We start from the raw sequence: 17050 nt of genomic DNA, 5'->3' as shown, positions 1-17050 counted from the left end.
CACTCGAACGAATTGGGGGTGCTCTTCGGACCTTCTCCATTCGTAATCAGGCACGAGCCCATATATATTTCTGGTTATCCATGGTATACAGATGTGGACCCCGATCCGAGGACGAGTGCCGAGGGACGCGAGATCCCTCCTGCAATCCTCTAAGATCTCCACAATGTGAAGGAGAGCTCTGCCAGGGAACTCTCGAAACGGATGCCACCCTCACAGCATAGCATGAGTGGCGATATAAAAGAAAGAGATATGTCTCGATCCGGAGCCAAGGCTCGAAACCAAGACATATCTGAAATAAACTCAGAGTCGCCATCCATGGACACGCCATGGAACCAAAACAAATGCTCTGTTTGCAATGGATAACCAGAGATACAAAAGGTCCGTGCCTGATGACGAATGGAGAAGGTCCGAAGAGCGCCCCCAATTCGCCCGAGTGCGAACACTTGGTCTCTTATGCCATTTATTATTAACCTTGAAGAGTTTTAGGCGAAAATCATGTGAAATGGGAACAATCCTCAGGAGTCGTCTACCTAAGCATGCATTTCCTGAGAATACAAATAATAAGCACACAAAATAAAATAAAAGATGTGTCGCCTAATGATTGTTAGGTTATGAGTGACATACCTAACTGGTGTCTAAGTTCTGGTGGACGAACACATGCATGCTACAGCTAAAGGTATAATCCTGCGCAAGAAAGTAAGAAAACACAGCAAAATATACAATATAACAAAACAACAAATCCTAAGACTCTAAATGTTTAGCCCGAGTCCTCGGATGGTCTGATGTTCATCCAAAGAAGCCTACGTATCCCCGCCTCCACGAGAATCAAGGCAACGTAGTTCTTCGCACCTATTCTAAACTAGGATGCCTAAGACACCTAGACCTCTATCTTAGACTCGATCTAAAAGACCAGACTAATTATTAAAGCTTCTTGAACGATTATTTAAATTCCAGTGAATTGTAGATTTTAGGACACCCTATATGCCCTAACTAAATGCAGGTTAGCCCTAAGCTAATGCAGGTGGTTCCTACAACCTATGTGTAACTAGGCTGTATTTCCTAAGGAAAACAATGGGATCACTAGCGCATTCTAGACCTAGTCATCAGTCGGCGATGTGAATCGCCAACTGACCGGATGGAGGCGCTCCTATTACTCTAGGACAAACCCTAACTCTAACACAAACACAAACAAACCACACAACACATCAAAGACAAACTCCTAACTCTAAAACTCTCTATCTAGGACAAACTCCTAACTCTAGAGGAAGATCTTGTTGAAAACAAGGTTTTAAAGGTTTTTGAAGAAGGTTTAAAATATTATTTACAAAAGTTTGGCTGGACTTGGGATAAAAATCCCGAGCTGCACTACGTACCTCGTGGAAGAGGATCAAGCCAACGTAGTTCGAAGATCGAACTCGCCTACTACGCTTCTAAAAGAAACACTCAACACTTAAGATTTTTAAAGGTTTTTTATGTTTTTCAAATGTTTTTGATATTTTTAAAGTTTTCAAATGTTTTTTGAGATTTAAATTTCCAATGTTTTTGGATTTTAAAGCTTTTCCAATGCTCAAGACCTTTAAATGCTTTCAATCTTAAAGGAAACACGCAAGTAATACCATAAACTAAGGCAAAGCCTTAAAGCAAAAAGGGGAAACCCCAAACAAGCAACAAAGGTCTCAAAGAGACGATCCACAACAAGAAACTGACGTCTCAAAGAGACAAACCACAACAAGAAAGATAGTGCCCCAAGAACAGAGAAAACAATCTAAGATCCTAAGCAGGGAAGGCTCTTATATGACTGAGTTAGTCTCTAATGGAAAAAAAAAACTCCTAACTAATAACACTAGGGAGGAAGTACAAATGAGTCAGAGGCTCTAATAACACTACAAAGGATGAATGAGTCAAAGACTCTCTAATCAGGGCTGACTCCTATGCGAATGGACTATCGAATAAGGAGAAGCTCACAAGTAAAAAGGAATAAAAGACCCTGTGCATATTTGGCAAAAGTAAAACACCCAACCGGGCCGGACAGCTACCTAGCCCTCAGGGTGCAACAAATGTGCAACCCAATACCCATAAGGGTAGGGGTATGAAGCCAAGCCGAGTAGGGTGTTCTTCCAAAACCAAACGGCGCACAAAAAGGAGGTTTAGCAAGAGAATGAGACCGGGCAGGTCTAAAAGGAAATAAGAGACTTTGTGCATATTTGGCAAAGGTAAAAACATCCAGCCGGGCCGGACAACTACCTAGCCCTCAGGGTGCAACAAATGTGCAACCCAATACCCATAAGGGTAGGGGTATGAAGCCAAGCCGAGTAGTGTGTTCTCCCAAAATCAAAAAGCACACAAAGAGGATTAACGAGAGAATGAGACCGGACGGGTCTCCCAAACACACAAAGATGGGCTCTAAGCAACCTTATCATTGCCCTTGCAAAGGGGGAAGCAAGGCTAAGACAACAAATTGACCAAATTGGTCTCTAATTAACAAATGAACAAACTGAGGTGTAATCTCAGAGAGGATTCTACAAATGAGGCTTGCCTCCAAAGGAGGATTGCCTAACGAGACAGAGTATGTCTCCTAGTACAGGTTATAGTATCTAAAGAAATCTAACAGAAATCTAAAAGACTGTGCTAGTCTAATCAAAGAGAGAGAAAAATGCTATCAGATAATCGCAAATTTCAATCAATTATTACAAAAAAACAAAACAAATATCCGCAAAGTATGATTTACAACTAAAGAGTGCACAATCTGTAAGAATATCAACCATAAAATGGTAAACAACATTAATTAGTCCAGACCAGCCGCTGGATAGCCTAATAAAGCAAGAAACAACATTAAACACTTCTATGCCCAACCACAAGTACCACTGCCCCAATATGGGGGTGAAATCAGATGATGCTAAAGTAATCATCTGATATTACAAATACACAGAATAATATTTCTAAGCCCGCCTTGAGATCAGACAGTACTCATGTCGATAATATCGAATAGAGTAGTCATCTGATCTCCTTCTTTCCTAAAACAATTTATTTAAATAAAAGACAAGTTTATGAACCTCAAGAGAGTCTCACCTGAGCAGTCCATTTATTATCATCTTCAAAACCTAACTCAAAGATTAGTACAAGAGAAGAATATATAAAAAAAAAAAAAAAAAAATATCAAAAGATTATGATAATTACAATTTATCAAAAATTTCAGTGCATACATGGGACATCAACTTGTGCAGATCCAAGTGTGAAGCGGTGAGCCACAAAACATAAAGACGGGCTCCAAGTAACCTTATCATTGCCCAGAGAAGGGTTCTTTTAAAAAAAAATGGTTAAAAGAAATCCAAAAGGTTGGGTAGGCTTACTAAACAAAAGAGGGGAGCGCTACTTGGATTGAGCGAGTCCCCTAAAGATGGGCTTGGGCTATCGCCTTCATTGCCCCAAAATGAAGACCACGTCTCGATAGAATCAAATTCAAAGATCAAAACCCAATTTTGCCTACCTCACGAGATGGGAATATAAAACCAAGAATCCCACGATGAATGATTTTATAGACTGAGATATCTCTATCCCCTTCAAATCAAATGAAAGCATATTTCAAAGGCCGAAACTGGCCCCCTTTGCTGTTTAGATAGGCATTCCCGGAATACAAACACTCATGAGAGACGAGACCAAACACCTAACCCTATGCCCGTATCATGAAAAAGAACATGCAAGGACTACAAGATCAAAATAACACTATAACCAAGTATGGACCCCTGCCACTTCGTTACGCACATCATCCGACCGTGCACATTAAAATGATTAAACCCAAAGCAACACCCAAGCCAATGACCAAACCTTATTACTGCGCTCCCTAATGGACATACCAAAGATCCTAAATTCTAATGAAAAAGGAACCTAAGCAAACCCAAACCTAACCTTGAATGATTCGAGTACACATCCAGATCTCTTTTCTCAAATGACTATAAAGCAAGGTCCCAACCCCCATGTCTGTACACAGACTCAAGAATTGAAATGGAATTGAGCCACCAAAGCAAAACGTTATCTCAACCTTCAACCTAAGACTCAAATATCAAATGAACCAGAGACCCTTCTCATGGCAATTGGACCTCGCTCATGATAAGCTGTGGTACTTGAAAATTTTAACAAGAACATCTTCAAACAAACAAAAGCTGCAGCCAAAGAGTGTAGATATACATGATGGCAACAATGATATAGTGTCTACGCTCAAACTCCAAACATCAGACTTTGCAAAACCAGTTTGAAGGATGCGAAAATTGCTAGCCACTCATCTTGATGCGAAATGGAGGCATTTGAAAAAAAAAACAAAACTGGGTAATGTCACAAAGAGATATAAAGGAAGAAAAAGACCACCACAATTAATTTTTGCAGACTTACAAACTAAAAAAAAATGATATGGGGCAAAGAAAACAAGTTGAATTCATGCATTTACTCAAATATGATTGCACTGATGTCATTGCCTGGATAAAAAAAAAATGCTCCAATTATTCATGATTGGAACCATAGGGACTTAGATCAAGAATCTGATCCAATTCCTTGGATCTCCAAAATTAACCAAAGATCTGATTAAATGAAAGACTGAGTAATTGGTTTAGAAAGAGACATTATCTATCCTGAACCTGCCTGATCATTTCGATTTGTACTCTAAACACAGCTTAAACAAAAGAGAAGAATGTTACCTGAATTTTTCAATGAACTCCTTATTTCGGACTCCTTTGCCGGGATTTTCGGATGAAGGCGACTTCGATTTGCGTAGTGCTTGGAATCGAATTTGTGATGTGGAACAAAGAATCGATATGGCCCTTCTCCTTTTCTTCTTTTTCCAAGCAGAGAGATTAAATGAGAGAGGGCTGAGTTCAGAGAGATTAAAGGGGTTGTGTAAGATGAAAATATGGAGATTGGTAATGAAATAAAGAAATGGGAATAGATGATGAGGCTGCAGATTTTGGGACTTCTGGGTGTTTAAGACACGAACAATGGGTCGGTAAAGGAGGTGGCGAGACTTGGTTCGTAGGGGTTGGTTGCTAGGTGTGGAGGTCGAAGGGGATGACTGTATTCCGTGGTGGATGGCCGGATTCCGACCGGAGTCGGGAATGGTGTTGGGGACGACGGTAGAGGCAGAAGAGAGGAGAAAATGGTGGAGATGTTTAGAGCTGGGTTGCAGAGAAGGGGTTAGAGATCGATTGAAGTGGGTTTGATGTTAGGGTGGGCCAGATTTAATGGAGAGGATGGGAGTGGGTTTGGGGGTGAGAATAGCGTGGTCGGAGCTTGTCGGATTCCGGCAAACCCACCGGAGAAGGTGGAGTGACGGTTGGAAGGAAAGAAGAAGAAGAAGAAGAAGAAGAAGGAAAAGAAGAAGAGGAAGACGAAGAGGGTTTGGTTGTGAAGAACCCAAACGAGCTTGACGAGATCCGTCGGAGCTCCGGCTTAATGCCCGGAGAAGGAGTCTCACTCTCTCTGTTTCGGCAGATGGGTTTTCTCTAAAAAAAAAAATTGAAGATGGGGATGGTGGTTTGGCTGGTATGGGTGGTTGATGGGGAGATGCGGGTGGCGAGGGGGAGTGGCCGGAGAAGGTGGCTGGCCAGGAGGATGCCGGAGAAGGTGGCTGTGATGCAGAGAAGGTGAGGGAAGAGGTTACTGGAGGAGGATCGGGGAGGGAGTATCGGAGAGGGAGGATTGGAGAGGGAGGATCGGATTTCGACAATCCGGCCGGAGAAGACGACCGGATTTAATGGGGGTTTTAATGGTAAAGATGGAAGTAAGGGTTTGAGAGATGGAGAAGATGATGGTGGAGGTGATTATGGTGATGAGAAGGTAGTGGTATGGGTTTTGAAATAAACAGAAATTGGTTCGGTGGTATGGAAATGGAAGTAGATGGTCGGAGAAGACGGTGGGGGAGGGATTTGGCCGGTGGCTCGGGTTTGCAGAAATAGGGGTAGGGAAGAAGTAGAAGAGGATGGCCGGTGGTGGAAATGAACGGCAATGGAGCTGGGGAGGCCGGAGTTCCGGCGAGACACCGGAGAAGATGGAGAGATGGGTAATGGGTTTGGATTTTAGGGATTTCTCTTCTCTTCTCTCTGCTTTCGCCCTTCCCTCTCTCTGTTATTTCTACGAAAATGAGCTTTTTTCTTCTTTGCTTTGATGGCTTCTTTTTTTTTTATACAAAAGAAAAGACGTAATTAAACACACCCCTTTTCTACCTGGACAACCACCTCTAGTGTAATTTTTAACAATTTTTTAACTGGCAGGGGGTGCCCAAGAAGAAAACGAGAAACGATATATTTGATACCCCCAAACCTTCCAGGACACCCCCCTTGGCAAATTTAGGACAACTATTATTCCGCAAGAGGCGGCCCAAGCAGAAAACAGGGGGAAAAAATTTGCAAAAAATATCTTCTTTGAAAAAATGATCTCAACCGTTAAAATCACCTTTTCACTCAATGGCTGAGATCAAAAGAAACCTAACCAACTAAGATTCCCTCTAACTAATCCTAGTCCTAATCACTCACTAACCTAGCTTAGGGCTTAATGGCGACTTGGAGAAGAAGAAAAGCATCTTCGCAAATTACGAAATTGCCCTGGTTCAGGATAATACACCCCTCAATTAAGTTGTACACTAATCTGCATACCCCTATATCTCCCCGGACAGCCTGCCATGGCTAATTTGAACTGGTTTTTGAGATTCCAGCACAACCCCTTTTCTGGCTAAATCGCCACTCTTCCGAACTTGTCCCACGACACTGCCTTAGCTCGTTTGCTAGGCAAACGGGCTCGGATCGCGATGAAATTTTACAGGGACCTTGGTGGGACCCTAAGCTAGCCTAGGGCGTAATTTGGAGTCCCCACACACTGATTTGAAAAGGTTATGCACAAAACAAGGAGGTGCAGGGCACGGTCAAAATGGGGTGTCTACAGATGCCCCTCTTTGGCAGAGTGTGCTTGTCACACGAATGGCAAAGCTGACAAGACAACACATTTTGGCCGGCCCGAAAATAAGAAAAAGCAAATTTTTGGGTTTTGATTTTAAAATGATATTCACAAGGGTGAAACAACAAAATAACACTACGAGACTCAAAGACTGAAAACAAAAGGGAGATAACCTCTCACCGACTCTTAACTCGGCGCTTGCATAGAAGAATGAAGATTTCGATTGACAATTTAACCCAAGAATCACTTGGCTAATTATCGAGTGCTAAAACGAATAAAGAATACTTGAGAAGACTCAAAACCGGATTATGAAATTACCAAGACGGGTAAAGAAGTATTTTGAGGAAACTCAAACTATCAATACCGGATACATCGAGTTTTTATCCTGGAATCGAGAGCCAGATCATTCGAAACGGGTAAAGATTATTTGAGAAGACTCAAATTTTCGATACCGGATTACAAAACGGGTAGAGAATGTTTGAGAAGACTCAAACTTTCAATACCGGATACAAAACGGGTAGAGAGTGTTTGAGAAGACTCGAACTATCAATACCGGATACAAAACGGGTAAAGAATGTTTGAGAAGACTCAAACTATCAATACCGGATACATCGAGTTTTTATCCTGGAATCGAGAGCCAGATCATTCGAAACGGGTAAAGATTATTTGAGAAGACTCAAATTTTCGATACCGGATTACAAAACGGGTAGAGAATGTTTGAGAAGACTCAAACTTTCAATACCGGATACAAAACGGGTAGAGAGTGTTTGAGAAGACTCGAACTATCAATACCGGATACAAAACGGGTAAAGAATGTTTGAGAAGACTCAAACTATCAATACCGGATACATCGAGTTTTTATCCTGGAATCGAGAGCCAGATCATTCGAAACGGGTAAAGATTATTTGAGAAGACTCAAATTTTCGATACCGGATTACAAAACGGGTAGAGAATGTTTGAGAAGACTCGAACTATCAATACCGGATTTCAAAACGGGTAAAGAATGTTTGAGAAGACTCAAACTTTCAATACCGGAATACAAGACGGGTAGAGAATATTTGAGAAGACTCAAACTTTCAATACCGGAATACAAGACGGGTAGAGAATATTTGAGAAGACTCAAATTTTCAATACCGGATTTCAAAACGGGTAAAGAATGTTTGAGAAGACTCAAACTTTCAATACCGGAATACAAGACGGGTAGAGAATATTTGAGAAGACTCAAATTTTCAATACCGGATGGGGGGATGATATCTCGAGCTTTTTATTCTGAAAATGACGGTCAGGTCGCTCCTAACGTAACCTCCTAGAGGTTAGAGAGGAGGAAAGATAGTTAAAACATAGCCCAACTGGAATAGATCTAGAAATCATAACCTTTACCACAGGTATAACTCAAAGGCATTTGACGAAATCTCGCGGGCATTGGCCCCTTTAAACAAATAAACCAAAACTCTGCCTATGTTTTGAAAAAAAAAAAAAAATGCAAAACTCAATTTTAAATTCCAACGAGGATTGGATTTTTCTGAAGAAACTGATCAAGGAGCCTAGCTCGAAAAGGGATGTTCGAGCTTCTCTTATCTTTATTTGACAAGAATAGCCATCTCAACCCTAAAGCTTTGTTCGACGTCTTTTATGACTTGGGAAACCAAGTCATAAAAGATGCCCCTAGTATGATTTTATTTCCATTACAAGATTCATAAGAGAGCCAAACGCAAGGGTTCAACTGAAGGCTTTCATTTCAAAGAAATACTTGAGGCTACAAAGCTTTTACAAATATAGGAAAATGGGTTCTGCTCAAAGCATTCTTCCTCCTGCACTTCGTGATAACATTCCGAATAAACTTGAAAAATTGCCCCTTCTGAACTCTGCTCTGTTCGGTTCTGTCCGCAGGAGATGCAACTTCTTGCTTTTAAAGTTTATCGCCCCAGCCTCAAGAGAAGTAAAGGCTAAACTTGACCTTAAAGACCTAACTTTGACCTTACAATGAAAGATTTTGACACACGATAAACGAGACTTTGACAAATGACAGACGAAAACTTTGACAAATGCTCAACATAGACTCTAAAAGAGACTGAATCTGCTTCTTAATTTGATAAATGTTTAAGGTGGTAACAGTCTACCGCTCTTAGGATCCTTTGAATACCACATCTAAAAGTGTTTCATTCCTCTTTTCGGTATTTCAGTCATGGTTATTACCTCCTTTGGATTACTTAGCTTTAACCACTTTAACTTGAAGAAGTATCGAAAGAAATTATGCTGGCGCTTACTCAGACTCTGAAGTAATGCCCAAAACGGAAGCACAATCGGCTTTCAAAAGCCATCCTTCGTGAAATCCCTGCCATACTGAATTGCCCCTTTTAGGGTTTCGATTCAGCGGACCGCACGCCTTAATTTTTGCCTGGACTGTCTGCCCTTGCAGCTTTTTCCATCCAGCAGGCTCAGCACCCTGATTTTTGCCTAAGCCGCCCTTTCGGGTTTTCAACTTAGCGGGTGAATGACCCTAACTTTTGCCTAGACCGCCCTTGCGGGTTTTCAGTCTAGCGGGTCCAAGACTCCATCATTCTTTCCCTTTTTTCTTTTTTTTTTTTTTTTTTTTTTTTTACAAACCTGGGCCAATAACACCAGAAGGACTTTTAGGTAGGCCTAGGTTCAAACAGGCTAACATTTGGTAAGTTTTGAACAATTAGACCGAATCTGGACTATCCAGACTGCCTACGTATCCCCAAAGAAAATGGGAATCAGGTCCCGCGTAGTTCGAGGTTAATATCTTTTATGACGAAAGTCATAAAAGATGCCCCTGGTTTAAGTTTGATAAGGAGGTTTTGCTTTTGGCTCAAAGGAGTTTAGCAAAAAGGGTTTTCATTTTTGAAATCTGGGCTATTGGCTTAAAAAGCTCAAGTCGTCCAAAGATGGCCTTCTAGTGTTTTTAGGCGTAATATTTCTTTAACTGATCCAGGTTTGTAGGTTCTGTTAATTTTTCTCCATTTTCATTGAGGAGTCTTACGGCTTTTCCCGGCAGGACTTCATCGACAATATAAGGACCAGACCAATTTGGACAAAACTTCCCTCTCGGATCAAATACCGGTGCCCTATAGGACTTCAAGACAAGATCCCCTGGTTTCAAATCTCGGACACGAACCTTCTTATTGAACGCCCTTTCAATCCGCCTTTGATACCCCTGGATATGATACAGAGCTCGTAGCCTCTTCTCATCTATCATCTGCAGCTCCTGATGTCTGGCCTTCGCCCATTCAGATTCTGGCAAGCTTGCCTCTATCATCACTCTTAGAGATGGAATTCTAAGTTCAACAGGCAAAACTGCTTCTATTCCATATACTAAATAATACGGAGTGACACCTGTAGAAGATCTGATCGACGTCCTGTAAGCCCACAAAGCATAAGGAAGCTTGTTTGACCAGTCTTTGTAAGTTTCTGTCATCTTACTGATGATTACCTTGATGTTCTTGTTTGCTGCTTCAACGGCTCCATTCGTCTGCGGCCTATAAGGAGACGACTTGTGATGCTTTATTTTAAACTCTACACACAAGTGCGCTACTTCCTTCTTGAAGTGAGAACCATTATCCGAGATTAACTCATGAGGTACTCCATATCTGCAAATAATGTTGGCACGGATGAACTTTGCAACTGTATTCGAAGTAATGGAAGCATACGAAGCGGCTTCAATCCATTTCGTAAAGTAATCAATTGCAACCAGAATGTATTCATGCCCGCTCGAAGACTTCGGATGAATCTTCCCAATTATGTCAATTCCCCATACTGAAAACGGCCATGGAGAAGTCATGGAGTGCAACTCCGAAGGAGGTACATGAATAAGATTTGCATAGACTTGACACTTATGGCATTTCTTCACAAATGCGAAGCAGTCTGCTTCCATTGTGGGCCAATAGAATCCAAGTCTCAAAATCTTTCTTGACAACATTTTCCCATTCATATGAGGTCCACAAACTCCCTCATGGGTCTGCTCGATAAGCTCAACTGCTTTGTCTTCATCAACACATAAAAGCTGGATTCCATCAAAGGATCTGCGATATAACTGATCACCACAAATAACAAAATTGGCAGCTAATTTCTGAAGGGTTTTGCGCTCTTTCCCAGAAGCCCCAAGTGGATGCCCTTCACCGGATATGAGATTCTTGATGTCTGTATACCAGGGCTTTCCATCTGGACACCTAGCTGCTATTTCGATAACGTTCACATGCGCTGGCTCCCATTGCAATCGCACTGTAAGCGGCTGGACCTCCATTGTTGCTGAAATGTCTAACATAGAAGCCAGTGTAGCCAAAGCATCAGCAAAATGATTTTTTGTTCTGTACAAGTGAGTAAATGTAATACTCCTGAACTTCTGGACCAAAGATTCGAGATATGCATTATACGGGATCAATCTATCTTCCCGAGTCTTCCATTTTCCATTAGTCTGGTAAATGATCAAGATGGAATCTCCAAACACATCAATGTCTTGAATCTGCAAAGCTAAGGCTGCCTCCAGTCCGGCAATACAAGCTTCATACTCCGCCATGTTGTTGGTGCACTCAAACTGCAACTTGATAGATATAGGAATATACTCCTTCTGAGGGGATACGAGTACTGCTCCTATTCCTTGACCCTGGTTATTGACTGCACCATCAAAATACATTGCCCATCTTGTATTTGGAGTATCCTCTTCAACATCCATAATCTCTTCATCAGGAAATTCAGCCTTCAGGAATGCGTTCTCTTCCACAGGTGAATCAGCTAACTGCTCTGCAATGACCCGCCCTTTAACAGATTTCTGAGTGACATAAGTAATGTCGAACTCAGATAACAATAACAGCCACCTTGCGGTTCTTCCCGTAAGAGCAGGCTTCTCAAACAAATACTTCAACGGATCCATCCGTGAAAGCAGAAGTACCTTGCTTGATAACAAATAATGTCTGAGTCTCTGAGTTGCCCAAACTAATGCTAGACAGGTCTTCTCCAAGATTGTATACTTCACTTCGTATTCTAGCATCTTCTTGCTGATGTAGTATACAGGCCTCTCCTTCTTAGACCCTGAATCTTGCTGAGCAAGCATACAACCCATCGTTGTATCCGTGATGGATAAATACAACAACAATGGCTGACCCAGGATGACAGGGGATAAAACAGGAGGTAAGGACAAACACTGCTTGATTTTTTCAAAAGCCACCTGGCATTCTTCGGTCCATTTCTTCGATGAATTCTTCTTTAGAAGCTTGAAAATAGGCTCACAGGTCATAGTTAGATGAGCTATAAACCGTCTCAGATACTGAACTTTTCCGAGAAAACCTCGGATCTGCTTTTCGGTCTTTGGCGGTTCCATCTCCTGGATCGCTTTGATTTTCTGAGGATCTACTTCAATTCCCCTTTCGCTCACCATGAATCCCAGTAGCTTTCCTGAAGTAACCCCGAATACACACTTGCTAGGGTTCAGACGAAGCTGATACTGTCTGATTCTTTCAAAGAATTTTCTTAAAGAGACAGTATGCTCCGGCCGAGTCTTTCCCTTGACGATCATATCATCTACATAGACTTCGACTTCTTTGTGGATCATATCATGAAGAAGAGCAGTCGCAGCTCTCTGATAAGTAGCGCCTGCATTCTTCAACCCAAAAGGCATTACTCTGTAATAGTAAGTTCCCCACTGAGTAGTAAACGCTGTCTTGATCATATCTTCCGGCGCCATCTTAATCTGATTGTATCCCGAAAACCCATCCATAAAAGATAACAGAGCGTGACCAGCTGTATTGTCCACCAGAAGATCAATGTTCGGAAGCGGGAAATCATCTTTCGGACTCGCCTTGTTGAGGTCCCTGAAGTCCACACACATCCTGACCTTTCCGTCCTTTTTGGGCACCGGCACTATATTCGCTAGCCATTCTGGATATTCAACAACTTGAATAAATTTTACTTCTAATAGCTTTTTAACTTCGTCATGAACTTTTAACTCCCATTCTGTTTTAAGTTTTCAAAGTTTTTGCTTCTTTGGCTTCGCGCCAGGGATTAAAGGCAACCGATGCTGGACAATGTCTTCGCTCAATCCCGGCATGTCATCATAAGACCAAGCAAAAACCTCCTTGAACTCCTTAAGTAAAGTGATTAATTCCTCACGCTCTTCGGGAGATAAAGTTTTGCCAATTCGAATTTCCCGAATTAAGGTTTCGTCACCAATATTTACGATTTCAATTTCCTCTTCGAGCGGTCTTGCTCGGCGACTCTCCTCTTGTTGAATCATATGTTTGATTTCAAGGGGAGTTTCGTCGGCATCCTCGTCAGAGGAGGAATCTTGATTATCATTATTAATATTATCAGTTTTAAGAGCAGATTCAGTACTTGAAATGGAAACAGGAGAAACAGAAACAGGAATGTATGTAAAAGAGTCTTTCATTTCATTCATAGTATTGGTTACATCAAGAATGGAATAGCCCACAGCAGGCATTGTATTGGACTCTAACGATGTATTCACAGACTCAACAGACAACTCAACATTGAACTCAGCCAACTCTGGCATATGTGCAGTTGAAGAAATAAACTCATCATCTAAAGTACTCTTGGACTCGACCTTATTAGAAAGAGACTTGTCACCGACTCCGGAACCAGATCCAACTTCTACAGTACCTGCATCAAAAGAATCGTTAGAATAAACAAACTCAATATCAGACTGGGAAGTAGACGTATACTTAGAGACTACTGACTCTTTTGAGGAAACGGGACTATACTGAAAGACTACTCGAGGTAAAACCTGGGAGGTCCAGTTGGTCAAGGGTCCCTCGGCTGGGGTGATTAACTCTGCGGGGTTCAGAATGAATGCATCTCTGCCTATCACTGCCACCTCTGACGCTTCGGTCTCACTGCCAACCACTGCTGCCACTGGATATTCAATCTGAAACAGGCCATTCAGACAGCCCGGCTCTAAAACATCGGCCCAATCAGTTTTCGGTGCTGCCTCAGTAATCTGAGCACTCATTGGCGCTTCTGATAACTCTAGGTTAAAGAAAATTTCGAAACCTGGAAACCTCTGCCCTGTCACATCATCGGTCCACGGCTCAGCAAACCCGCAAAATGGAAAATCTGCCCCCTCTTTTCTGAAAATGCCATTTCTGATCAGACTGATTGGCCCCATAGGCAATTCTAAACCCCGGCGGCGGCACTCGGCCCATTTCAGCATGTATCTTTTCATTTCCTTGACCTCCTGCTCGGTCGGCTTATATCCCAAGCCAAAGAGACCATTGAAAGCTCTAAGCACAGGCCACTCAGTAGGGCCTTGATGATATTTGCCCAGCCCTGCGCCTGGAATATAACCCTGTTTACGGATCATCCTGACCACATTCGAGTTGGTGCTAGTCAAGAAGAAAACTTCTTCGCCCATGGCTTCTTTCATGGATATAACCGACACCTCCAGAGAAAACCCTGTCAAACTGACATCGGCTTCCTTCCCAACTACGAGCTCCTGCGAAATTTGTCCAATTTCTAAATCTGGATCACCCTTCACAGTCACTACCCTGTTGTTATGAACAAACTTCAACTTTTGATGAAGGGTAGAAGGGATAACTCCGACCTTATGCAGCCAAGGTCGACCCAATAACAGCAAGAAAGAAGCTTTAATGTCCAATACTTGAAATTCGATGTCAAAGTCTTCTCCCCCAATCTGAATTTCAGTGGCCAGGGTTCCGATGACATCTCGCCGGGTGCCATCATATGCTAATATACCCTGCTCTGAGGGAATAAAATCTCCAGGTCCAAAGCCCAAAGTCGCAGCAGTACTCAGAGGACAGATATTCAGAGCGGACCCATTGTCGACCAGTACTTCGGGTACCCTTTTCTTGTTGCAGATCACGGTAATTTTGAGTGAACGAGCATGGTCACTCCCTTCAGGAGGTAAATCATCGTCTGTGAAAGATATTACCCTGGAAATCCTAGTTACAGCGACTAGGCTTACTAACTCATCGGGAGTGATCTCAGTTGGCACCTGAGCAGCATTCAACTCCTTGAGTACAACCTTCCTGTGCTTAGACGAAGACATAAGTAGACCCCAAATAGAAACGTTTGCCTGGGTCTTCTTCAGCTGCTTCAACAAATTATCTTCTTCCTCATCTGCACTCGGCCTATTCTGCCCCTGATTCTCGGCTGCTCTCACTGCTTCTGCAGGGTTTTCTGCTCTCAATTCCGCGGGCTTGAACACACGGCCACCCCTGGTAACGTGACGAAGCTCGCCACACTGATCTTCTAACAGAAGCAAATCATCTGCATCCATTCTCAAAACATACGGAGCTTCAATTGCCTCCTCTTCTTCAAAATCACTCATCCTTAGAACATAAGGCGTTTCCTTTTCTGCCTCAACATCCTCACATCGAAGGACGCATGGAGAGGATGTCTCTGCCAAACTGGTGCTCCCCCTCCAGAGGGCATAAGACCTTTCCCTTTCCATCTCCTCGATCTCTTCAGGATCAAATCTTAGAATATAAGGTTCATCAGGAGTGATTGCGCAAATGAGAATGGATTGATCAAGAACCGGCTCCTCGACAAAAATGGCATTCGCTACAGGAGGAGGAATTGCACGATGATTGGGAAGGGGATTCCGTGTTACATTGGGCCTTTCCACCTCAAGCTTTCTGTTCTCTAACATAGTCTGGAGCGCATGTTTTAAGGCCAGACATCTTTCAGTGAGGTGACCTGAATTTCTGTGGTATTCACAATACTGGTCTGCTCTCCAATATGGGGGTAACGGGTTAGGTACTGGCCTAATATCAGGTAGTCTGATTTTCTTGTCCCTGATCAACTTTTTCAGAATCAGAGGTAAAGGGTACGGTAAGGGATCAAAGTGCCTCTGAGGTTTCTGCTCTACCGGGGCTGGCGCTGGTCTCGCCACCTCTGTTACAGTCCTGGCCGCTGGGCGAACATGGTTTACGTGGTCAACTTCTTTCTGTACGACCACGGGTCTCTTTCCTTCCTTGATGTCTGATGGAAGTCTGGCCCTCAGACCCTTAGCTATTGCATCCTCAGTCCTCGTCCCAGTCTTAATCAGATGGTCAAAATCGGTGTAATGCTGAGGGGACATAAAATGAAAATACTGCGGCGACAAACCCTTGATCACCAACTTGATCTGATCTTCTTCTGATAGCCTCTCGCTCAGCTGGGCAGACTTTCGACGCCAACGACGGATGAAAAAGGTAAAGGTCTCCAGAGGACCTTGCTTTAACTGCTTGAGATCCCTCTTGGTAACCTCTATCCCTTCTTCCATAGAAAACTGCTCTACAAATTTGTTGGAGATGCTTTGTAAGGTCTTCACCTCTTCAGGTTTCCGACGCAGAAACCACTTCTTCGCCACCCCAGTAAGAGACATTGGAAAGACCCTGGCCATTTGCTCAGGAGATAGCCCACACTGCTGCGACATCTCAATAAACCACCTCATATGATTCCGGGGACATCCAGTCCCATCATATTTGTCATAATCGGGGGTTTTGAATTTAGGGGGCAAGGTGACTCCCGGAGACATTATCAGCTCAGATATATCGAACTGCTTTGGGCCTTGATGCTTCAAGCTTTCCATTTCTTTTGTCAGCTTCTCCAATTGATCAGCTACCTGTTTTTCCTTATTATACTGGGCCACATTTGGAATGCAATATTCTTCAGCGTACTGCCCTTCTTCTAGGTCGACGTCTACTGGTGAAATGAAAGGGTGGTTCAAATTTGCAGGGCTCGGATTTGCCGGTATACCGGGAGGGGGTTGAACTGCAGGTGCTCTAGAAGTAGAGACCTTTTCATTAGACTGGGCTTTCATTTGGGCCATCTCTTCTTTCATAAAGGCCATATCCCGGGTAAGATTCACCATCATCTCTTGAATTTTAGTTAGCGCATCATTGGGTTCAGCCATTTGGACAGATTCTAAAGATTCAGATGATTCAGATAAAGAGGATGCAGATTGCTCAGGTAAGGTTAGCGGTTCAAATTGACGAATGAGTCTAGACGTGGTTGACTGTCTAGACCACGCAGGTTGACTTACACCTGAGGGAGCGATGTTTGCTCGATTTTAGAATCCTGAATTGGAAATTAACATACTAAATTAAAACAATAACCATTGAGATAGAGTATTCTGTAC

General features: G+C 42.7%; 2 protein-coding genes across 2 annotated transcripts; both read right to left on the bottom strand.

Moving 5' to 3' along the window:
- Positions 1–10529: 10529 nt before the first annotated feature.
- Positions 10530–12016, bottom strand: LOC143883073 (uncharacterized). Its single transcript, XM_077386437.1, has 3 exons — positions 11493–12016; positions 10904–11264; positions 10530–10547 (listed from the first exon to the last, which is right to left on the bottom strand). Exons 1-3 carry the CDS (start codon positions 12014–12016, stop codon positions 10530–10532), a joined length of 903 nt encoding a protein of 300 aa, XP_077242552.1.
- A 2111-nt stretch (positions 12017–14127) lies between these two features.
- On the bottom strand, positions 14128–16825 carry LOC143883072 (uncharacterized). Its single transcript, XM_077386436.1, has 2 exons — positions 14309–16825; positions 14128–14241 (listed from the first exon to the last, which is right to left on the bottom strand). Exons 1-2 carry the CDS (start codon positions 16823–16825, stop codon positions 14128–14130), a joined length of 2631 nt encoding a protein of 876 aa, XP_077242551.1.
- Between the last annotated feature and the right edge of the window lie 225 nt (positions 16826–17050).

Source organism: Tasmannia lanceolata, unplaced genomic scaffold (assembly GCF_043159265.1).
Source record: "Tasmannia lanceolata isolate RefF3 unplaced genomic scaffold, GAP_Taslan_0.1 ptg000008l, whole genome shotgun sequence".
NCBI classification, from domain to species: Eukaryota; Viridiplantae; Streptophyta; class Magnoliopsida; order Canellales; family Winteraceae; genus Tasmannia; species Tasmannia lanceolata.
The sequence above is the reverse complement of the archived record's forward strand: the minus strand, read 5'-3'. Positions and strand labels throughout refer to the sequence as shown.